Source organism: Hemicordylus capensis, chromosome 5 (assembly GCF_027244095.1).
Source record: "Hemicordylus capensis ecotype Gifberg chromosome 5, rHemCap1.1.pri, whole genome shotgun sequence".
NCBI lineage: Eukaryota > Metazoa > Chordata > Lepidosauria > Squamata > Cordylidae > Hemicordylus > Hemicordylus capensis.
Genome location: NC_069661.1, coordinates 252,035,905 through 252,060,700, shown reverse-complemented (window position 1 = coordinate 252,060,700; position 24,796 = coordinate 252,035,905). Strand labels below are relative to the sequence as shown.

The 24,796-nt window shown below is 47.7% G+C and overlaps 1 protein-coding gene across 4 annotated transcripts in view; it reads left to right on the top strand.

The window, feature by feature from the left end:
* Positions 1-24,796, top strand: part of PODXL (podocalyxin like) — an 86,115-nt gene that overhangs the window by 43,142 nt on the left and 18,177 nt on the right. For all 4 annotated transcript variants that reach the window (XM_053254839.1, XM_053254838.1, XM_053254841.1 and 1 more), the window contains exons 2-4: positions 10,391-10,792; positions 13,239-13,582; positions 16,647-16,718. In XM_053254839.1, the coding sequence (XP_053110814.1) occupies positions 10,391-10,792; positions 13,239-13,582; positions 16,647-16,718 (818 nt within the window). The remainder of the gene's footprint in view (positions 1-10,390; positions 10,793-13,238; positions 13,583-16,646; positions 16,719-24,796) is intronic.

The window sequence follows — 24,796 nt, the reverse complement described above, 5'->3', positions numbered from 1 at the left end:
GACTTTTCAGTGTGTTCTCATGCTTTGGTTGTCCTGACCACGGGGCCTGCAGTGGGCAAATGTGCACTGGTGCTTTAAAAGCTTTAAAAAAAGTCTTAAAGGTAAAGTTGTGCCCTCGAGTTGGAGTCGATTCCTGGCGACCACAAGGCCATGTGGTTTTATTTGGTAGAATACAGGAGGGGTTTACCATGGCCTTCTCCTGTGCAGTATGAGATGATGCCTTTCAGCATCTGCCTATATCGCTGCTGCCCGATATAGGGTTTCCCATAGTCTGGGCAACATACCAGCCGGTGTTCGAACCAGCAATCTCTTGCTCCCTAGACAAGTCATTTCCCCGCTGCACCATTAGGTGGCTTAGAAACACAGAAACTACTATAAAATGTTATCAACATTGTCAGAGGAGGAATGGAAATGAAAACCAGTAGGAATGTTCTCCAGAGATTATCCTCTGTGGAGAGAGCACCACAGTGTGTTCATGGTCACCCTCACCCATTCCTCTGTATAGAAATGACTGCAATTTTACCCTAATCTCTTGGGAATGGGGATAAAGAAGGGGAGTTGATAACCCAGAGGAATCTGTAAGTACAACAAAGCCATCACCTCTTTTCCAACTCTAGTGGGGTAAAGTAATTGAAGTGTGCCGACAAGTCGGTTTCAACTCCTGGCGCCCACAGAGCCCTTTGGTTTTCTTAGATCTAGCCCAAAATCACCATGAGCATTCCCCCCCCCCCATGGCCCAAATCTGTTGGCCTGGGACTGTCTGCTTCGTGTGGGGGAATAGCACTGTTTTCCCCAGCAATGCCTTCTGCCCCATGGTTTGCTCCTTGCTTACTCCTGTTTTGCTTCCTCCTCCGCCTGGCCATGTCTGTCCACCACCTGGTTCAGCTGCCACGCTTAAATTTCCAGCCAGCATGATGAATTAGCACCTGGGAACGGTCATACCCTGCATATGCCTTTTAATGCCTCTGTCTGCGAGCCCCTGCAAGCTCAGGCCCCCAGAGGGGAGCAAACCGTGGTCTTCACGGATGGATACAATTCAGCTTTCTTCAAGAGGTCAGAACCAAGAGAGGATTTAGGATGTGGCATGTTCTATTAACGCCAGCACGAAGCCCCCTATTTTCAGCCTGTCAGCAGCTCAGAGATGTCAGCAGTAATTGCAGAGAGGCAGAGCTGCTGGTTGCTGCTGAACAAAGAGATCCTTTTCCGGACAAGCTTTTTAAATGACCAAAAAGAGAGTTCAGGTTTGCAAGGGGAGGGATGGCAGAGACATTTTAATTTAAGCGTGTCAGGCCACCAAACGAAGATGCTTCCCCACCCTAGAGCAAACCTTTTCTTTTCTGTTGTTTGTTTTTCTTTCACCTGGGAGATGAATGACTGCTAATTTAAATCATGCTGCTAGCAATACCTGTAATAGTATTAGTAACACCTACCTCAGATGTTAACAACAAAGAGTCTTCTGGCATGTTAAATGCTAACAAATTGTTAATTTTAATGTATGCTTTTGTGGGCTAGGATCCATGGCATGAAGTGTGCATCCTCATTTGGCGTGTGTGTGTGCATGGGCATGTGTGCGCGCACATGCACTCTTTCTCTCTTGTAAAAAGTGGGGGGCCTGTGCCGTTTCCCTGATCTAAATCCCACCCCCAGCTACTGTTTTTTACATTTGAAAATATTTATTGGAGCTGTGCAGTACAGCAAGGATTCGATTTGGAGACCACCTTGGTGCTTCAGAGGGACCCTGATCCAAATTGGTCCTTCGGACAGCCAATTTAATTCATATCGGCCCCATTCAGAGGGGTTGCTCACTTTCAAAAAGTCTTCTGACAGAGTGGGTTTTTCTCCTTGCTTTCCTGGGAAAGGTGAGGGTGCTTTGAGGAATTGTAGTCTTTTCAGGAATTGTGGCCGCAGCTGGAAAGACTACAGTTTCCAAAAGATTTGTGCCTTTCCCAGGAGGGGGAAAAAACCTCTACCAGAAGTCTCTTTGAAAGTGAAGCCTCTGCATCTACTGCTTCCTTGCCAAATAATGGCAAAATTATTAGCAAAATAATGTTTAGAAAGAGAATGTCTCACTGGACTCCTGCCTGGTAAGTACAGAAATTGAAAGAGTGCTGCTATTGCTCTGATTTGAGGATTTTTATTTTTATTTTTGAAAAAAATCTACAGATTTCTATTTCAATCAGTCCGATTCAACTCAAATTACATGGTGGATCAGTATGAGTTGAGCTTGAACTGAGCTCAGATAAACTGATCTCAAACTGGTCCACTTCGATTCAAATTCAAATAGCAATCCAAAGCAATGCACAACTCTAACATTTATATACAGCTGATCACTCAAAAATTCCACAACACACATTAAAATCAACCCCAACAAATCCTGTCAATAAAACAATACAAATAAAACTACAGACAGTAATATTGAAATCAAACAACTGTGCAATGAAATATCAGTGTGGCCCAGAAATCGGAGGAGTCAACAGTAATAGCCAGTCAAGATCTCAATCAGGGCGCAGGTTCACACACACAGAGTGGCAGCAAGTAAGGTTCTGCCACCCGCCAGTTCCCAGTGAGTGAACGCTCCAAGAGAAAGCCACGAGTTCCGATCCTGGCATGTCATCCAGACCCAGATGGTCTTGTGGTAGCCAGCATGACTTGTCCCATAGCTAAGCAGGGTCTGCCCTGGTTGCATATGAATGGGAGACTAGATGTGTGAGCACTGCAAGATCTTCCCCTCAGGGGATGAAGCCGCTCTGGGAAGAGCAGAAGGTTCCAAGTTCCCTCTCTGGCATCTCCAAGAGATGGGCTGAGAGAGATTCCTGCCTGTAACCTTGGAGAAGCCGCTGCCAGTCTGTGCAGACAATACTGAGCTAGATAGACCAATGGTCTGACTCAGTATATGGCAGTTTTTTATGTTTCCTTCATGAACCTTAGATCTGTAGCCTAGATTTGATCCATAGCCTAGATCTGTAGCTGAAGGACGTGTGACTGGGGAGCCCAACAGCAGTGGGTTTGGATGACACACCAGGGATGGATCTTGTGGCTTGCAGCAGAGCGTGCACTGCTGCGAAGTGGCGGTTGGTGGAGTCTTCCTTGCGGCCGTTATATGTGAATCTGCCCGGAGTTTTGCAAAAGCTTTCTGAAACACGAAAAATTACAGGAGTGAGCCAGTGTTTGCTTGTCTTGTTTCCCCCATGGCTCTAATGCAGGGCTAATTTTGGACTACAACTCCCATCATTCCTATCCACAATGGCCAGTAGTCAAGGATGATGGGAGTTGTAGTCCAACAGCCAGAAGGCCACAGTTGTCCAGCCTGCATCTAATGGGAGCTTCATAGGATGGTGATCTAGATCAGGGAAGTTGGTGCAGGTGAATGGTGAATGAACTCCTCCTTGTTCCAACACTGCTTCTTGTTCTGATCCCTGCCCACTCAGTACAGGTAGGAGAGCTGGTCTTGTGGTATCAAGCATGGATCGTCCCCTTTGCTAAGCAGAGCCCACCCTGGTTTGCATTTGGATGGGAGACTACATGTGAGCACTGTAAGATATTCCCCTCAGGGGATGGGGCTGCTCTGGGAAGAGCACCTGGCTGCTTGTCTGCAGACGGTTCCAAGTTCCCTCCCTGGCATCTCCAAGGTAGAGCTGACAGAGAAGCTGCTGCCAGTCTGTGTTGACAATACTGAGCTAGATGGACCAATGGTCTGACTCAGTATAAGGCAGCCTCCTGGTTTCCTAAAGTGGGGAGGGGAGATCTGACCACAGAGCTGCTACGTCACATCTGTTTGGGGTGTACAGTAAATAAGGCTTCACGGGATGGAGTATCGGGTCCCTGGGCCTGCCCACAGCCTAGCTGCATACGACTAAGAAGGGCTGCAGTATCTGTTTTGGACGGCATCCCCTTCTCTTCCTGTCTGACAGTTCCTTTCTCATTTCCTGAGCCGTGTGAGTTGTTTCTTTCTGTGTCTCTCACCGTGGAAGCTCTGGACAGACTTTCCAGGCCTTGCCGGAAATTTGCTCATGGAGCGCAGCCGGGAGCGCAGCTGGAATAGGTGCATTTATATGTGTGCTCCTGTCTTACGGAGGTATGGGAAACATGGAAACACCTCAGTGTGCAGAGGGGGAACTTTTACTTTGCCCTGCTCTGCCGTCTCTCTTCTCCACTAGCGGGTGGATTTGGATGCTGTTTTTTCCTACTGGAAAATAACTCGTTGAGCCCTGAACACTCCAAAACTCTGGGAACCCTGCTAGTTTCTCAAGTAGCTAAATGCAGCAAAATATTAAATGTACAGGATGGGTACTTGCAGAGGAGTCAGCTGTACCCAAAACCAAGTCGCTGTGTCTGAAAATGTCTCACCACCCCAGCAAAGGCTTTATATGCAAAAACACCATAGGTGGAATCACTATTTCCCCATGTGTATGTATGTGTGTGTCTGCCTGTGTCCGCTATAACCTTTGTCTTTTCAGTCCGATGCAAACCGACTTTATGGCACGTGGGAGGTAGTCCCAGGGGACCCTGATGGGGTGTTTTTTCTCATCTGCCATCTTAGTTCCAGATGGCAGCCACTCAAAGTATAAGCACCACCCCTTTAGAGCTTGGGTTGATGTTCTGACACAAGCCAAAATCACAGCACCTCGGAGGGGGTTCTAGGATATACTGATGGGGCTATCTCCCCCTCCCCCAATTCATCGTCTCGAAACAAGATGGCAGCCACTCCAAGACTGCGTTCTCACAATCAAAAGGGTCCTGGTTAAAGAGTTAATCAGGATCAGCGAGCCCTGCTCGCTCCAATGGAGTGTGAAGTGCGACTCGTCCTAGATATCGCTCTTAGTTAAATGCTGGTTCACTGGAGAGGATCGTGGCCCAGGATCGCCCTGAAATTCTGCATTCTCACACCAAGCTCTGCAGTAGCACTTGGAGCTCGCTCAGGGGCAGAGCCACCATTGGGCGAACAGGTTCAAAGAACCTGGGCCACCGCCAATCAGGGACTGCGCCTCGCAGCCCCAGACACACACCCCCGCATCTGACATCAGACACAGGGGCATGATTTTGCTCCCAAACGGGGCTGCTCGGCCCCATCTGTGAGCGAAGTTGGCCAGTGCTGCATTCGCAGCATGGCCAGAACGACTCTCCCTGCCTTTCAAAGGCAGGGAGGATTTCTTTGGCCGCGCTGCAAACACAGCGCTGGCTGATTTCACTCCCGAATGGGGCTGCACGGCCCCATTTGGGAGCGAAACCACGCCCCCGCGTCTGATGTCAGATGCAGGGGGTGTGGCTAAACGCACCCTGCACTATACATCAGACGCAGGGTGCTGGGGGGGGGCCGTGATGGCAGCAGAACCCAGACCTCCGCTTGGCTGCCTCCGCACCTGAGCTTGCTGATCCTGATTGACTTTTTAACCAGGATCTTCGTGATTGTGAGGATGCAGCTAAAGTATAAGCAACACTTCCGTTAACTCATGTATTGATAGCCCTATGGAAACCAAAACCACAGCACATGATGGATATTTTCAGTCTGCCATCTTGAAAAAAAGATGGTGCTCATCCAGATGTTAAGCACCTGCCCTTTAAATCTGTTGAGATGGATTTTCATTCTAAACCCTGACTGTGTCTTAGATCTTGAAAGATCTCACCCCGCTGACCCAAGGCAGCTCATAAACACCAGTTAAAATAAATTTGCAATCCATAAAACAATACTATTAAATAGAGAGTCAAACTAAAAATCACAGAATGAGGGAAACAAGAAACAAGACCAAAATCGAAGCAAGGTGAAACAAAAAGATTTTGGCAGCATGACAAAACACTAATAAAAGGGGACCAATTCAGTCCCCTCCAGTAAGGCATTCTACCATAACCTTATTCAGACATTACATTGGACACTTGTACAAGTGTACATAGGTACAGTAATTCACATGTTATGTTGAACACGGGTACAGCTTGCAGTTCCTTCGTGCATCCTAAATCTGAGGGGGCTGTTCCCAGGTTCCCTTTTTAAATTAATGCGGGTACAGTCATTCGCACAAAAGCATGTATGAGTGTACAGACATCTGAATCCAGGCACAGCATAATGTCTGAATAGGGCTGATGTAGGTGTTGCAACTGAAAAGGCCCTGTGCCATCTCCTGACCAGCTTGACCTCTGATGGCAACAGGATACAAAGTAGGGCCTCTGCAGATAACTGTGGTGGGCAAACTCATGTGTATATAGAGTGGTCCTTTAAATATCTTCTGGGCACTCTAGCCACTGTACCGCACTGCCCGTAAATAAACACGAATCGCAACAGTTCTCAGTAAGGATAAGGTCTGTCCTAGGAGGAGGGACGCTCCGTCCCCCTGTACTCTGCACCTGGCTTATAGATCTGTAGATTCTAGCGCTACCCATTTGCTGCTCTTGACACCTCTCTCTACCAGCAATCAGTCCTGTCCCAGATGCCCCCTCAGGCCAGGAGCATCCATCAGAGTAATTCCAAGCCTCTCGTAGTCTTGTAAAGAGAGAGCCATTTTGAACATTGCTCTGGCAGCCAGACACATCTGAGCTGAGGTGATAAGAGCAGAAGAGTTTTGGATGAGGAGGGTCGGGGAGGGAGGATACCCAGATGTTTCTCCACCCCCTTGGCATGAAACAGAAAGGGTATGCCACCTGGCTGCCCCTTCTGTGCTGGGTGGCTTAGAAATGTTTTGTTTCTTTGGATTTGTACATGATAGTGGGGAAGGCAATGGGTGCTCTGTGTGTGTTCGTGCTTTATTGCCTTAACCTCTGCCTTGTGCAGAGACAAACTCTCAATATATTTAGCTCTAATTTCTAGGTCTTCATCAACAATGAGCTCCCACCCCTGGAGGGCTATCAAGGAGAACCCCCGGCCCCCTATCAATGGCACAACTAATTGAACTTGAACTAAATTCTCAACAACAGGAAATATTGCCTCTTTTCTGAAATGTGATTCATCTAGGGGTCAAGACTGGGGAAGAAGGCACGCGTATTTTGAATATGATTGATCCACCTACATTTATTTCTTTTGATGGATTTCGTTGGGGTTCACAGTAAAATGAAATTCGCCCAGACATACTTGCACCATCAGCTGCGAAACCCACACAAAAGACTAGCATCCAAAAACACACTGATACGAAAGTGATACGAAATCTGCTTAGGGTACTTAATTGCAAACGGAATTCTTGCTCTCCCTGGGCAGAAAGAGAATTGAGAAGAGAGAGGACACAGAACAGGGTGGGGATAATATACCTCTTTTCCATTTGACTGTGACAAAGTGGTATGGGGCAAACCTTGGGTCCTTTTCTCACAGGTCACGTTATGCACATGTGTTAGAAGGATCCCACTGTGTGAATGGGAAGTGTTATGCACATGTGTTGGAAGGAAGGGAGAAGATAAATGCACCTTGAAAAATAGCTTCTCTTTATTGATGTTTTGGAATTATAAGGGTCAAATAAATTATTCACCTACTTCTCCTTTTTTATAATAGTGATATGCGTGGGATTCTGCTTTCACTGACAGCCAAACTAAATTACTCCTGAGTAGTCCTGTTGGGATCGATTAGTCCTTTAGAATAACTTCTGAGTAGTCTTATTCAGTAAATTTGGTCTGGATGTCAGCCATTTAAATTTATTGCTTCAGTTCTTATATAGCAGAAAATGTTTATCATTCCAACCGTGTGTGCATGGAGGGGAGTCCGTAGGCTCTCCGTTCCCTCTTGTAAGCAGATACTGCCGCCGCCGCCTCCTCTAGTGACCCATGCTTGCGCCTTGATGGTCCTCAAGGGATTTCCGACTCCTGTGAGCCCTTTGATGAAATTAACCTCTTGCCCCCTCTTAATCAGAAAGGGCTGCAGAGGGGAAGCAGGAATTTCCTCGTCTCCATCTGTGGCCCCCACACTTAGTGGTGTCAGTGATGCTCTTGCGTTTCCCAGCCAGGTTTGGGAGCCTGGACGGCTGCGGCATAGCAAATAGCCTCAGGGCCCTCCTGCCAGTCCCCCGCAGGGCGTGACCCCCCTGCTATTTCCTATATTATTCTCTTGCATTTCCCTTTCCCACTATTAATAGATTCTGAGCCAATCCAAGCTCTGTCACCAAGGGGGCTGGAGGGAGGAGGATAGGAAACGGTCTCAGACTAGGAATGAACTCTACAGGAGGAACTGCGGAAGGACTTGGTCATGAGGTGGAAGAGGAAGGGATGGTCCCTTTATTTTTCCTTTCTTTTTTTTTCTTTTTTTGACTATGTGTTCTTGTTCTAATTTGGTTTGAATAGCCTTAAATAGATAACACCGGCCATTATTCACGGTTGCCCACCCTAGAACTTTACAGCCTGCTGCCAACTTCTTAAGTTCCCACCCCAACTCTCAACTTGAGGAAATTGACTTCTGTTGTAAGCCTGGATCTAATTCATAGTGTTAGCCTCTCAGGCTTGGGCCAAAACTTGGAGAGGAGAGCTGGTCTTGTGGTAAAGTGCTATCGAGTTGGTGTCGACTCCCGGCACCCATAGAGCCCTGTGGTTTTCCTTTGGTAGAATACAGGAGGGGTTGACCATTGCCTCCTCCCGTGCAGTATGAGATGATGCCTTTCAGCATCTTCCTTTATCGCTGCTGCCTGATATAGTACCAGCGGAGATTTGAACCGGCAACCTTCTGCTTGTTAGTCAAGCATATTCCCACTGCGCCAATTAAGGTGATGTTTTGTGGTAGCAAGCACGAATTGTTCTCTTTGTTAAGCAAATTCTGCCCTGGTTTGCATTTGAATGGGAGACTACATTTGTGAGCCCTGTAAGATATTCCCCTTGGGGTGGGGAGCCACTCTGGGAAGAGCATTTGCTTACTTGCATGCAGAAGGGTCCAGGTTCCCTCCCTGGCGGCATCTCCAAGATTGGGCAGAGAGGGACTCCTGCCTGCAACCATGAAGAAGCCGCTGCCAGTCTGAGTAGACAATACTCAGTTAGATGGACCAGTAGTCTGACTCAGTATAAGGCAGCTTCCTATGTTGTGCAGAGCCTTTGGACTGACAGCATGGACTCAAGCATGGTTCCCCAGCAGTCAAGTGAGAACAGAGATTTGGTTGCACTAGGTGGTTGTGGATAGGGCTGTGCAAAGCATTAGGCCGGTATTTGGTTCCAAAGCAAAGCAGACTATTTTGGCTGAATTCAGCCTGATTCTACCTGAATGAATTACTGGTTGATTCAGATCCATTTGAGCCAAAATTGAGCACATTTCACTGGCAGGAGACAAGCACAGCTGTGATGACAACGTTTCAGTTTGAAAAGGACTGTGGGAAGCGGTTTTTTAATTTCCTCCTCCTCCAGTCTTGGGAAGGGTACAAGCTCTTTGGAGAATTGTAGGCTTTTCCAGAGCTCCAGCTGTGGCAGGCCTTTTGGAATTTGTTTTGACTGAACTAATTGAGGATGGATCTTCTGCTGTCTCTGCCTTCCTTGAGTTGACCAGTCCTATGCCCACATGATTGGCCAACATGACAAGGGTAGGGACAGTTTCCCACTCTGCACACTCAGCCCACACAGATCCCATCAGCAAAATGGGGCGATAGTGAGACAGTGCCTTTCTAGTGCCTTTACCTGAACCAGCTAGCATTTTAATGATGGAAGCAAGCTTTTAAATCATACAGAATACTTCTTTAAGCTTAGATCCCTCTAAAAAAATGGGCTCTGGGCTATAAAAACATATGACACAGTATGTTAGTCTTTAAAGTTTCACAGGACTCCTTGTTGTTTTAATTACCACATTGTTTCCTCCTCCAGTCTATGTCCTTTATTTATTTGTTTGTTTGTTTGCTTGCTTGCTTGTTTGTTTTTATTGTTGAATTTATATACCGCCTTTCATTAAAACAATCCCAAGGCGGTTTACAGCAAAATTTAAAAACAAGCTTGTAAAAAAGACACAATTAAAATATTAAGCTAAAAATATAAAACAAATCTGATTAAAAATTTAAAACAAAAGCATAAAAGCAATACAGAGTACAAAGAGCAGCAGCAGAGACGAATCAGCCAGTATCCTGAGATTAACTTCACATTTATGTAGACGAGTCATTCCAGGTGATTACAGCCTCATGTCCCTGGTTGGTTATCTGGGGTTGTTCGCAGGTTATTGTGTTTTGCTATGGAACTGTGACCTCCTTATGCCAGAGGTAACCGTGTTCATTTATGTGGCCACTAGAGAGCTGACCTTTCTGGCACTTGTCCTTCTATTTCACTTTAACCTTAGATTTGCACCTGAAGTGCGGGAACAATTGTGAGTTTGGCATGAGTTCTTATCCTGCAATAGCTGATTGTGTGTGTGCAAATTGACTGATAACTGCAGAGCGCTGTGGAGGGAGGGGGGGCGGGATAAAGCTGGGAACCAGGAAAATGTTTCCAGATCGTGTCTAACCTTTCTCGGCCTTTTCAGGAGACCCTTCGTCATCTACACAGAGTATCAGCAGTACTACTATAGTGGTGATGTCAGTAAATTCCCCAATGGCAAAACCAACAACTGCTTCTCTGGCTACTGAGACTACCAAAGTGACAGCTAGCAGCCCTCCACTGAGTGGAAGCGCCACGCCTTCACCATTGGGAGCTCCCTCAGTAACCACCACAGCCAAGACTACACGGTCTCCATCATCGGGTTCTACTGCCTCCATACCATCGACTCCGACCACACCTTCTCGAGGGGCGACTGTTGTTCCTACCACGACCTTTGCAGGAACGAATCCTTCTTCGCCAGTTGGCAGTGGAAAGAGTAATGCTCCCACTGTACAATCGCCTGCAGCGTCTTCCCCAGTGCCAGGAGTCACACCCTCTGCCAGGACAGGTACTGCCATATTGGACATGTGTAAACAGGGCTGGGGGGGCGGTTGCATATACCTGGGTGAAAGACACCTTCCTGAGGACCTGCGCTTCCATTTTTATCCCCATAGCCCACATAATGGCTGATAGCCCTACTTCTGCCCTGCCCTGACCCTGGCCATAGTCTTACAGAATAAGGAAGGGCAGACTCCAATCTGGTCTCTGCTTGCAGCGGACTGAGAGGCTGCAGTCTCAAAGGGCAGGAGTGGAGAGTCCCACTTCAAACTCTGGGTGATGGAGCTCATTGTTGGTTGTTATTTATTTTGTGTTTTGTGTTGACATTTTTTTTTATCCTGCTCTCTCTCCAAGGAGCCCAGAGCAGTGTACACAGTTATGTTTATCCTCACAACAACCCTGTGAGGTAGGTTAGGCTTAGAGAGATCAGTGACTGGCCCAGAGTCACCCAGTGAGTTTCACGGCTGAATGGGAATTTGAACTCGGGTCTCCCCAGTCCTAGCCCAACACTCACACAAGCAGACCAAAAAACCCTCCCGTAAGTCAGGCAAAAAGTACCTCAGAGAGAGAGAGAGAGAGAGAGAGAGAGAGAGGTCAGCTCACCTCTCCCAGTAAAAAACAACACAAAAAACTCTTAGTTTTTTAAAAATAAATACTAAAGAGCAAGTTTGAAAGAAATACTTCTGACAGATACTGGAGGGCAGTGTTCTCTCTAATTTTTCTCATCTGAGCGGGCATGACAAGTCATGCTTACTACCACAAGACCAGCTCTTCTTCCTCATGTCAGAGGGAAAAGTACCTAAAATTCTTTTTTCTCACCAGCCACGTCTCAGCTTTGTATTCCTGGGGGGGAAAGGCTTTGAAAAGGAGCTGGGACTGAACACTAGTATATCCTCCACCCACCCACCCACCTGCCAAAAACACACAGAAAATGGGGGGGAATGCAAGTTGCATATGAAGTAAGGTCCAGGTTACAGTAGGCACTCCTGTCTCTGTGTGCTAACTTTTATTTTTTGACCACACTCTGCTACAGGCTCAGGTAACACTTGCATATCAGGGAGAGCCTACCACATTCTGTTGTGGGTTGTACCCACAAAGCTTCTGTTTTGGCAGCCAGGAAGCCCACGTTCCAAAATCAGGAGATTTATGGCACGCTGGAATGTATCTTGGTTTTGCTGCATCCTACGGGCTCCAGGACCTAACTCAGTCCCAAAACCAGAATCCTGTACATCTCAACTAGACAAAAAGCAGCTGCAAAATAAAAGATGTATTCATTCATTCATTCATTTGATTTCTATACCACCCTTCCAAAAAATGGCTCAGGGTGGTTTACACGGAGAAATAGCAAATAAATAAGATTGAACCCTGTCCCCGAAGGGCTCACAATCTAAAAAGAAACATAAGATAGACACCAGCAACAGTCACTGGAGGTGCTGTGCTGGGGGTGGAGAGGGCCAGTTACTCTCCCCCTGCTCAATAAAGAGAACCAACATGTTTTGAATAATATCATTTTCAACCAATATCTATGAATAATAAAACATAATAAAAATACACAAATATATTAAAAATACATCAATATACATTATACAGGAGAACCTCAGTATTCAAAGGGTTTCCGTTCTCCGCTACTACTTCAGATACAGAAACGGCGAGTACTGGGTTATTGGGGGTTAGGAGAGGAAAATTGGCCAACAATCACAATTTTTTTTGCTGTTTTTCTTTTTAAAATGGGATAAAAGGCCCTAGAAATGCGAGGCATGATGGCCTAGTGTGCTCCGTGGATCCCTAGCAGTCCAGAAAGGTCCCCCAGGAGTCAAAAGCCAGCCAAAAATTAACTCCTTTTTTTTTTTGCCTTTAAAAGGAGGAGCTAAAGGGCCCTATAAATGTGAGGGGGGTTGCCTACCATGCTCTGCAGGTCCCCAGCAGTCAAACACAATGCCCCCAAGAGTTGAAAATCAGCTGCAAATGCCATTTTTTGGTGATGTTTTTTTGTTTTTGTTTTTTTAAATGAGCCATAAAATGTCTCCCGGTGTCAAAATAGAGGCTGGAAATGACCCCCCAACCCGCAGATACAAGGATTTAACTATTTAAAAACTCCCCCACCCCATGTATACTGAAGTTTGGTGTCTATTACCCAACCGCAGACAGTGAGTCCACAATTGACGAGGTTCTCCTATCGATTTATCTCTCAGAGGACAATACCATTATTAAAATATCTCCATACTTTAAGCATAGAACTTGATTGTCCAAACCATTAAATGCACAGGAATTATAACCCCATATGTTCAAATATATAAAACCTAAAATGATTCTACTTATGAAATAGATAGCGGGCTCAAACCTTGCTTTTACTTACTTCCGTGGCGAGGTGTGGCTGGAGGGGGCAGGGAGGTGGCCTGTGGCTTTTTAAGTAATGGTGAGCTTTGCTTTCTCTCCCTGCTGCTTTTTTCTAAAAGCCACCAAGAGCTCAGCTTTCTCTGCAGTTTCTGGAAGCACCGTCACAACCACAAGAATCAGCGGGACGGACTCAACTAAGCAGACTACAGTTAGCCCTTCCGGGGGACCTGCTGTGCCCACGTCACAGACTCAAGACCCTGCCTCATCCAAGACATCCCAAATGCCATCTGCTGCACCATCTACGGAAACGCAAAGCGCTTCCACCCCAAAGGCCTCATCAAGTGGCAGCCTGCCTCCCAAAGCCACGAGCCCTGGAGGAGAGAGGCCTCCCGCTCTAACTCTCGCTGGTGGCGGCGGCGGCGGCAGCAGTCCTAGCACTAGCTCGCCTCCTGTCCATTCCCAGGTGAGCAAGCTGTTGGGCATTCATCCCAAAGAGTGCCAAGACGCTGATGCGCACAACCATATGTGACTGGCGCTAGCCACTCGGCGCTGTGCTTTGCTGCTGGGCAAGGCAAATTGTGTGACGAGGGCCCAACACACAGCACTGCAACACCGCCCAGGGTAAAAGAGACGGTGGCTGACATCCACAGCAATGAACCGCTGGCAGACCAAGCAAAGAGGCCGCTGTGCAGGGAGGGGTTCTCAGACCTGGGTCCCCAGATGTTGCTGGACGACAACTCCCCATCATCATCCCCAGCCACAATAGCATGGCTGGTGATGATGGGAGTTGTTGTCCCACAATATCTGGGGACCCAAATTTGAGAACCCCTGCAGGAGTGCAAGATGTGAGCTGAGTTGCGCTAAAAAGAGGGGCGTGCGGAGTTGTGCTACCGCGCTCTTACGCAAATGTCCCCATTGGAACAATTGAGGTATGTGCACAGTTGTGTAACTTTTACACAAGCAGGCTTGTGGTTGCACAACATGACTCTGGAGTTTTATTTGTTTGCCTGGAAGTAGTAAATGGAAGCGGTAATGGCCTGGATGTGGGAGAATAAACTGAAGCTGAATCCAGATAAGACAGAAGTACTTATTGTGCAGGGTCAGAACTCTAGAGACCATTTTGATCTACCCATTCTAGATGGGGTCACACTTCCCCAAAAGGAACAGGTTCGCAGTCTGGGAGTACTTCTGGATACACACCCCTCCCTGGTTTCTCAGGTTGAGGCGGTGGCCAGGGGTGCTTTTTATCAGCTCTGGCTGATACATCAGCTGCGCCCATTTCTCGAGATCAATGACCTCAAAACAGTGGTCCATCTGTTGGTAACCTCCAGACTGGACTTCTGTAATGCGCTCTATGTGGGGCTGCCTTTGTACGTAGTCCGGAAACTTCAGTTGGTTCAGAATGCGGCAGCCAGGTTGGTCTCTGGGTTATCCTGGAGAGACCACATTACTCCTTTGCTGATGGAGTTACGCTGGCTGCCAGTAGGTTTCTGGACAAAATACAAAATGCTAGTTATAACTTATAAAGCCCTAAATGGTTAAGGCCTTGGGTATTTAAGAGAATGTCTTCTTCACTACGAGCCCCACCGCCCTTTGAGGTCATCTGAGGAGGTCCGTCTCCAGTTGCCGCCAACTCATTTGGTGGCTACACATAGACGGGGCTTCTCGGTCGCTGCCCCGAGATTGTGGAATGTGCTCCCTGCTGGGATACGATCCTCCCCATCTCTGGCAATTTTTTAAAAACATCTGAAACCTATCTCTTCACTCAAGCTTTTTCAGCTTTTTAAAATTTGTAGGTTTTAATTTTGTGGTTGGTTTTAAATTGTTGAATTGTTTTAAGTTTTTATATGTGTTTTAATTGTTTAATGTTACTGTTAACCTCCCCGAGACGAAAGTTTGGATGGTATATAGATAGAATAGAATAGAATAAAAATAATGTTCGATTTATATACCACCCTTCCAAAATGGCTCAGGGCTTTTTACAACAGAATAAAACCAATTAAAACCAGTTAACAATTAAAATCAAAACTATAACAGAATAAAACCAATTAAACATTCAAACAGCTAAAAACCCTGGAAAACCTGGCAAACATTTAAAACCATTTAAAACAGTTTACAGCAGTTTAAAAAAACCCTGGAAGGCCAGGCCAAACAAATCGGTTTTAAGGGCTCTCCTGAAAGACAGTAATGAACTCAAATTACGGATTTCTGCTGGGAATGCATTCCACAGCCCAGGAGCAGCTACAGAGAAGGCCCGCCTCTGAGTCACCACTAGACACACCGGTGGTAACTGGAGAATGGCAGTGGTTTTGCGTTCGCATAAAGTCCTTCTGCAAGTGGTGCACTGCTCTGGAGCCCAGCGTGAGAGGAGAGCACTAACCTGGCTGTGCAGGATGGGGCCTGGGGGGGGGCACGGGCAAGGAGGAGGATACATACTGTTCTATCTTTGCAAATGTGGGGTTGGTTCAGGTCACACATTTTCCAGGAGAGCATTTCGCTTGGCCCTAAGAGCCATCAAGAAAGAACTACTGGCACACACAGAGGCAGAGGTATAATTGGGCAGACGTGTTCAAAGAACACAAGCCATCCAGCGCCTGAGAGCCACCTGACTTGCCCCAAGCTCTGACCGGCCTCTCACCTCCTAGCTCGTTCACAACCAGAGTTTCGTTACTGACTGGGTGCTTTTTTCTTTCTCTCCCTCGCACCCAGTCAGTAACGAAAGAAACACCCAAGAAAGAAGAAAACACCCAGCCTAATACAATGTGCTGGCTAAGAAGTTGCTGCTGACTACAGCACAGCCCTTCCGGGCGCTGGCCACACCGCCTGCGTCTGATGTCACACACAGGGGATGCGTCCAGCACCCAGAAGGGCCGCACAACTCCTCCGCCGCTCATCCCCAGCTGGCACTTGGTTGCTTGGAGTGGGGGAAAGAAGAAGGAAAAACCCAGCCGGCAACGAAGCACCAGCTAAGAATGAGCTGCAGAGGTCCACACAAGCGTGTGTTGTATGCGTTTGTGTGTGTGTGTGGGCGCGCACATACAGTACCTTTGGCCTGCATGTGTGAATAGGACCAACTCTCAATCAATGAAGGATGTTTTGATGGAGGGACTGTTTCTGCATGGCCTTTGGAGGGTAACTTTTTTCATTAGGTCCCTGCCAGCGTTCTCTCTCATTTTTTTCCATCTCTGTGCAGAATGAGTTTTGTTCTGGGCGGCCGTATCAAGGCAGTGTGTGCACAGATGCATTCCGAGTGGGGTCTTCCCGATTCAACCTGAGCGGGATCTAAAATTAACTGAGCGGGCATCAAAAAACTTGTGAGCGTACACTCGTGCACATGCCTTAAAGGGAACACTGATCCCTGCCCCAAGAACCTTACAATCCAAATGTTGGCTGCAGGAGACAGAGCAAAAGGCAAGGTGAAAAGATGACTAACTTAGCACTCACACAGACTTGTCTTTTGGTTGGTGGGTTTAATTTTCTTGCTAAACAGGCATTCACTTCACACTTTGAACGCATTTTTTCCTCAGATCATATGTGAGGGGAACCTGACGAAAAACAACAAGGCAGTCATGCTGACCCTGAACGAGTCGATACCCTGCGTGAGTAGATGTCTGGTTCTCTCTTCTTATTCTGTGGCGCCCATCTTTGTAAAAAGCACATTTTAATTCTTATTTATTTATAGTTACGAGACCCTGTAGATCTCTCGTACATGGCAGGGGAGACATCTTGACTATGAAGGAGGTCTTCCCAGGGTGAAGATCATCCATCGCAATGCGGGTGTGCTGACCACAAATGCGGGAAACTCAACTGCATAATTTTTGGAGAATAAATGGAGAGCGAATGGCCCAAAGTTCCCCAGAAATCTTTGTGACTAGAGAGGTTTCTCAGGATTCTATAGTATTTTCTTTTGAGCATTCTTAGCGCTTCTTGTACAGTATTTACTATTATTTATATATTGTCGGCATTTCTGTCCTACCTTTCCATTATCAGTTAATGGAAACCAGTTGCCACCAGCTCATTTGGTGGCTACTCAGTACTGGGCCTTCTCTGTGGCTGCCCCAGGGCTCTGGAATGCATCCCCTGTCAAAATAAGAAAAGCATCTTCCTATATTGCTGCTGCCCGATATAAAAATAAGAGCATCTTCCTATATCGCTGCTGCCCGATATAGGTGTTCCCCATAATCTGGGAAACATACCAGCGGGGATTCGAACCGGCAATCTCTGGCTTGCTAGTCAAGTCATTTCCCACTGTGCCTCCTCCTAAATTCAGGCTGAATTTTCAGAAGTTCTTCCCAGCCTTGATACAACACATGGAAGGCATACCAAGTGCTCTTAGAAAAGGGGGCAATGCCTCTCCACCCCGCTCCAGCTCCCCAGTCTATCCCCAGACTCTCTGAACAATGCTTGTGGGGCTATTCTCTGTCCCCTCTAATCTTTTTCATCTGTGTGCAGAATGAGTTTTGTTCTGGGTGGAAGCATCAAGGCAGTGTGTGCGCATGTGCATTCAGAATGAGGCCTTCCTGATTCAACTTGAGTGGGAACTAAAATTAACTGAGCAGACATTAAAAAAAAGAAACTTGTGAGCGTGTGCACATAATGTGTACACCTTAGAGGGAACACTGTTGCAGTTTCTTGAAACAGCTGTTTGGCCATGATAAACTTGAACAACCTGCTGGCATCCTCTGTTACTCACTACTGCCACCATGTGGCCAGTGATCCCCAGTTTATCACGTCCTCTGTCCCGGAAATGGAAATTGGGCTGATCCTCATGTTATGAAGCAAGCCCTAAATTTCTGGTCCAGCTGGGATTTATCATGTAATGTTTACATTGTACAAATATCATTGAATTGATGTCTTCTTATCTCACCTTTTTAAAATAACATTCTCAAAATGCAGGGAATATTAAAAGCACAAATGCATCCTGATGGTATTGAATATTTATATATGGTACTGCTACCCAACAAAAACGTTCATAAGGCAGTCACAGTCTTTAAATTAAAATAAAATAATAAAAAAGACACAGCAAATATCAGTCATAGCCCTGGAAAATATGCTATAGGAACATAGGAAACTGCCATATACTGAGTCAGACCCTTGGTCCATCTAGCTCAGTATTGCCTTCACAGACTGGCAGCGGCTTTCCCAAGGTTGCAGGCAGGAATCCCTCTCAGGCCTATCTTGGAGATGCTGCCAGGGAGGGAACTTGGGACCTTCTGCTTTTCCCAGAGCAGCTTCATCCCTTGAGGGGAATATCTTACAGTGCTCACACATCAATTATTTATTTATTTGTTTGTTTGTTTGTTTATGTTTTATATCCCACTCTTCCTCCAAGGAGCCCAGAGCAGCATACTACATACTTAAGTTTCTCTTCACAACAACCCTGTGAGGTAGGTTATCAAGTATCCCATTCAAATGCAAACCAGGGTGGACCCTGCTTAGCCAAGGGGGACAATTCATGCTTGCTACCACAAAACCAGCTCCCCTCCCTTTAATATGCTATATTCTATGCAGTGACAGCTACTGGCTGACATCCAGCCTAATGTCACATTAGTGCAAACATGTTACACTGTTGGAGGATGTTGCGCTAGCTAGTTCTGCTAAGTTGGGAGCTTGTGTTCTAGCCCCCTGTTGCACTGGTGCAGCAGGGTGTGCTTGTGCAGCCCATGTGCTATGTGTCCTGCTGGGAAACCTCTTCCTCAATCCATGTGGCCTGCAGGAATGATGCAATGCTCTCCGCTCGCCGCCTTCCACAGCCACAGTGTGTGCACAAGCCGACCAGAAGTGAAAGAGACGGAGCAGCTTTGAACATTTGCTCCACTACATGACTTCCTTGCATTAGCACATCTTAATCTGTGGCATTAGTGCACAGTTCGTCTGGAGACCAGCCACACTCTCCCTGCTAAAGAACCAGCATGGCGGAGTGGTCAGAGTGTTGGACTAGGACCGGGAAGACCCGAGTTCAAATCCCCATTCAGCCATGGTGACTCTGGGCCCGTCACGTGTGTCTCAGCCTAACCTACCCCACAGGGTTGTTGTGAGGAGAAACGTAACCGTATACATAAACATAACCAGAGCTCCACGGAGCTCTGGGACCCTTGCAGGGAGAGCAAGATATAAATGTAAATGAACAAATGTGAGAGGACCTCCTCTTAAAAAGTGCCTCTTGACCCAGTTAATCAAGGCAACAATAAATGCATCAAACCATATAAACATCCTGGCTCACATACTGTGCGGCACACTGTGCATAAAAGAGGGACATGCGCACACAGCTTGCGAGCCAAGCAGGAGCCCGTCCTTGCCGCTAGCAGAGATCTGGGCTCTTGGGTGCACTCCAAGCTGGGCGTCGGAACACCTGCACCGCGGCTGCCATTATCCCCAGTGGCAGAAGTGGCACGGCCACATCTGAGTGTGCGCAGAGCAGCCTCCGCCTTGGGAAGCTGCACGGAGGGGCTGGTGGTGAAGCTGCAGAAGCCACGGGTCTGCTTCCCTCGTGGACTGCAACAGGAGCGGAGGGAGGCTGGCGGTGGCCCGTATTCAGCCACCGCCGCAGCCCCCTGGCCCCCCCCCACCTCGAGTCAGACGTGGGGGCATGATCTCCCTCCCAAACAAGGCTGTGTGGCCCCATTTGGAAGGGAGATCGGCCCCACTGCCAATGCAGCAAAGCCAGGAGAGTCTCTCCCTGCCTTGAAAAAGCAGGGAAAGTCACTCTTGCCACTCTGTGTTGCCAACGCAGCACAGGCCAAGTTCGGTCCCAAACGGAGCCACGCGGCCCCGTTTGGGAGTGAAATAATGCCCCCTACGTCAGACGCGGGGTGTATGTCTGGGGCCGCGTGGCACGGCCCCTGGGGGCGGAGGCCCGGGTTCTTTGAACCCATTCGCCCAGTGGTGGCTCCGCCCCTGGACTGCAACTCCCTGCACGATATGTCAGCCCCTGGCTGACACGGAGGAAAGTTGCTCCAGGTAGTTTTGTTGAAACTAAAAGGGCAAGTGAGGCAATGCCATTTCAGTGGGACTCTGTTGAGTCATTTTCCTCATCATGTAGGCCGCTATAACCTAATAAAAGCACAGAAGTAATTCTATTTTATAAGGGTCAGCACAGGCTAAAACTCAGCCAACATGCTCTTTGTGGAGTAATTGTGCCTTCAGATTCTTTCTAGGATTGGAAGCTGGCTAGATGGATAGCCCTGGAAAGGGGGTTCCACCAGTCTGGTGCCATCGCTGAGAAGGCTCTGTCTCCGGTTTCTGCTAACCAAATGCAATTGAGTGGCAGGCCAAGGAACAGAGCCCTGTTACGGGAATCTTAAAGCTCAGGTAGACTCATATGGATGGTCTTGTGGTAGCAAGTATAAATTGTCCCCTTTGTTAAACAGGGTCTGCCCTGGTTTGGATTTGAATGGGAGACTACATGTGTGAGCACTGTAAGATATTCCCCTTAGGGGATGGGGCCGCTCTCGGAAGAGCACCTGCATGCTTGCATGCAGAGGGTCCCAAGTTTCCTCCTTGGTAGCATCTCCAAGAGAGGACTGGGGGAGATTCCTGCCTGCAACCTTGGAGAAGCCACTGCCAGTCTGGGTAAACAACACTGAGCTAGATGGACCAATGGCCTGACTCAGTATATGGCAGCTTCCTATGTTCCTGTGTAAGGTGGTTCTGAAGAGAACCTGTTCCCAGGATGCTTGGAGCTTTAAAGGCCAAGCCCAGCACCTTAAATTGAGCCTGCACAAGGAGCAGTAGCCAATATAAGCAGCACAAGATGGGTGTAACATATGAGACTGGTTCACACAATCTTAATTGGGTAGGTCAAGCCTCCTACCCAAGTGCGGGAGCTGTGCACACTCCTGTTTTGTGGCTGTGTGCTCATAAAGGTGGGAGACATGATCATGTGAGGCTCCCACTGGGTAGGAGAAGAGCTTCTCCTCCTATCGCATTAAAGAGTTGGGTACTGCGGCTGGAGAGGATGGAGCCTCACAGACAATCACTGCCTGCATTTCCTAGCTTGCTTTTTTCCTAGCGCATGATCACAAAAAGGGATTGCACACAGCTCCCAAACTTGGGCAAGACTAATCAGGATAGTGGGAACCAACTTATGGCCTACTGCTGGCCAGAAAAATTTGCCCCTGGCACTTCTGCCCAGTTGCCGTTTGTGGGGAGAAAGGCCGATTCTTCTTTCATGGGGGCTCACAGAAGTATCCCAAACAGTTTCAAGGTTGAGAGAGCATCTTACTGCTGGGAGAGAGAGAGTGTGTTTGTGTTTAAACTCTGAAGTGCTGCCATCTCTCAGGCAAGCGGAGGGGAGAAGCATTTTCTGGGGGCCTGCCAGCCACCATGTTCTTTCCTGAAAAGCACAAGAGTCATCCCAGGGGAAAAGATGGCAGCCGGCAGCCACAGGAGAGGAGAGCAGCGCCTGAACTGCTGGTGTCACTGCCACACACACACAAATGAGGCATTTTTAAAGCAGAAAAAACACCAGCTGGCATACCACGCAAGGCTCTTAGCCACTGTGATGCTCTATAAGATATTGAGTAAAGTAAAGTATGCTGTCAATTTCGACTCCTGGCGCCCACAGAGCCCTGTGATTTTCTTTGGTAGAATACAGGAGGGGTTTACCATTGCCTGCTCCCATGCAGTATGAGATGATGCCTTTCCGCATCTTCCTATATCGCTGCTGCCCGATAAAGTACCAGCGGGGATTCGAACCGGCAACCTTCTGCTTGTTAGTCAAGCATTTCCCCGCTGTGCCACTTAAGGTGACAAGATATTGAGTACAAACCTATAATCATTGGACTAGAGTACTGGGCCGTAGGGTCTGGAATAGGAGCTGGTCAGTATCCAGGGCCTGCGTCCCCTCTGAGGTGAGGCAGGAGCCTGTGAATTGAACCGGTTAGCATCTTTCAGTCCTCTCAGCCATTTACGGCAGCTGTAATACCTCTCCCCCTGGCAGCCCTGTCAAGAAGTCTCCGGTTCTGATTTTCTTAGGGACGTAATTATTATCTGAAATGCTGGTAATAACAAGCACTGATTACGTTCCTAAACGGATCCTGATGATGCTATGCACCAGAGCTGTTTTGCCCTCTTGTTTTACCAGATCCATAGTTATCCCCATGATCATCAGGGCAATTTTTTCCCCAGTCCTGAAGACGTGTCTCTGGAATTCATGCCTTCCCTTGCTTGCTTCAGATCTGGTCCCTCCTTGGGCCAGAAGCCCTCTCTTGGGAAGGCAGTACATGAACACCTTGACGCTTGGTTTTAGGCTTCTGCTGGTGGGCCTTGAGAGATAGCAAAGCACCCCAAACCCTACATAAGTAGCCTGCATCATAGAAAAAAATAGCTTTGGTTCTCTTCCAAATCTCTGGCTTACATTCACACATTCATTTTCATTAGAGCTGGACCAAAACCAACAGTCTCGTTTCTCATTCTTGTCAAAAGACGACTTCTGTTTTCAACACTTCTTGCAAATGTATTTGCATTACTTTGATACTGGCTGACCCGAGTAAGTAATGGCTGGTGGAAAATGTACGGAAAAGGGGCACCTCGGCATGTCTCCAGGAAAGGAAAGAGACAGAGGGGTAGGGTGCTCCCCTTTTCCTCACATTTGGTGGAGGGAAAGTAAATCTGTTTTCTTTAGTGAGCAATTAATATGGAGTGGCAAAAGCGATTGCCAGGCTTCAAAACTGAACCTCATCTCAAAAATGAAGATTTTAGAGCTGGAAACAGTTCCGAAGGGAGCAACCAGGAAAGTCAAGGCATGGGAGAACCTCCCCGTGAGCCTTACCTTACTGTGTCTGCCCAGGATTGCTGAAATCCTGACCGCCCTGAGCCAAATCTTCACCCCCCTGAGCCATTTTTGGAGGGGTGGTATATAAATCAAATGAATAAATAAATAAAGTGGGAGCAGAATGGCGGGGCATTGAATGGTGGACTCAGTGGATGGGAGGGTCATGCCTTCCCCTTCCCTCATCCCACTGATTTTCCTCACAGCTTCTATTTCCCCCCAGTACTCAAGCCTGGATGGTTTAAAAATTAGGAATGTACGCCGCTGCTGCTGCTGTTGCTAGTATTCATACCCTGCTTTTCAACTGAAGTTCTCAACGCAATTTACATAGAAAAATATATAATAGATAAAGATGGTTCTCTGTCCTCAAAGGGGCTCACCATCTAAAAAGAAACATAAAGTAGACACCAGCAACAGCCACTGGAGGGATGCTGTGATGGGGTCGGATCAGGCCAGTTGCTCTCCCCCTGCTAAATGTAAGAGGATTGTCACTTTAAAAGGTGCCTCTCTGCTCAGTTAGGAGGTATAGAAGCAGCCTAATAAATTTCACTTGTCCTATAGAAACTTGTAAATTCCCTTGAAGGTACCTAGATGCATCTCATGGGGAAGGAGCCCAGGAATGCATTTTGAATTGCACTCCGCGTAAAAATTTCAGTGTAAAAAAGCCTTGGGAGCAGGAGGGGATTGTGGGGGATGCCTTTCAGGTGGGGAAAGGGTTAAGCATCCCTTCTCTTGCCAGCGGTTTATCACCTGGGACTGGGCCCCTGCATTACAAGCCCTCTGCAGACATTCAACTAAAACCCTGTATGCAAGCACAGCGTCTTAAAACAGGGCCAGAAAACCAGTCCGGGTGGCCGGGCCCCATCAATCATCCCCCTCGCAGATGCCACTCACAGATATGCTGGCAGTCGACCGAAGAGACACCTGTCGTATCCATGAGGAATACCGCTGTGTCTCTGGTTGGGAGGCTGGCCCATTGCAACGTCCCGACCATGGAAATGCCCCCATGCACAGATGCAGTGTTGATCTCTTCAGACAAACGCTGGTGTGTCCATGAGCAGTGCCTGCGAGGGGGCTGAGGGATGGGCCCAGGGTGTGACTTCCAGCCCCATTTTAGATGCTGCACTGACTTGTTTACAGCGAGGGCTGCTGTTACCCAGCAAACATGTCTTGGTTGGGGAAACGTGTGATTCCAGTCCTTAATGCTTGTGTGAACATCTCTTTCTCTTTTCCTCTGGGAGGTCTCTCAGGCCTTTAATGCACAGCCAGACCCGGGAGCTGAAGTCAAGGTCTGACTCATGAACACTTGGGGTGAGGAGGGGAGGTTTCTCTCTGCCCTCACTCCCAATACACATCTGCTTGGTGCTCAGTTTGTTGATTCAAGTGCCATTACCTCATTCCGGGGAGGGATGTTAGTTTTAGGTTCCCGCCAGTGTGGGAATGAGATTAGCTCAGATTCTGTCCGAGCCTGTCAAGTCTAGCCAGAGAATGTGAAATACTTCAAAGGCTTACCGGGGTGCACAGAATGCCGTGTGTGTGTGTCTGTGTGTGTGTGTCTGCGTGCACGCAGAAAAAGGTCCACAAGTGAAAGAGAAGGCAATATCAGATCTCTGAAGGAAACTAGGCTTGTCCAGTCAGGCCAGAACTGAGTTGGTGTGACAACTGGAGATGGGGACATTGTTTGTAGATCCTCTTTATCAACTCCCAAGGGTTGCTGCCTGTTTGATGAGGTCATCTGAGGGGGCTCTGCTCCAGGTGCCGAAAATGAGGGAGGCTCGGCTGTCGTACACGCGGGACGGGGCCTTCTCTGTTGCTGCCCCCAGACTCTGGAATGCTCTCCCGGTGGCTATTTGCTCCTCAGTCTCCATCACAGCTTTTAGAAAGCATGTTAAATCCTGGCTTTTT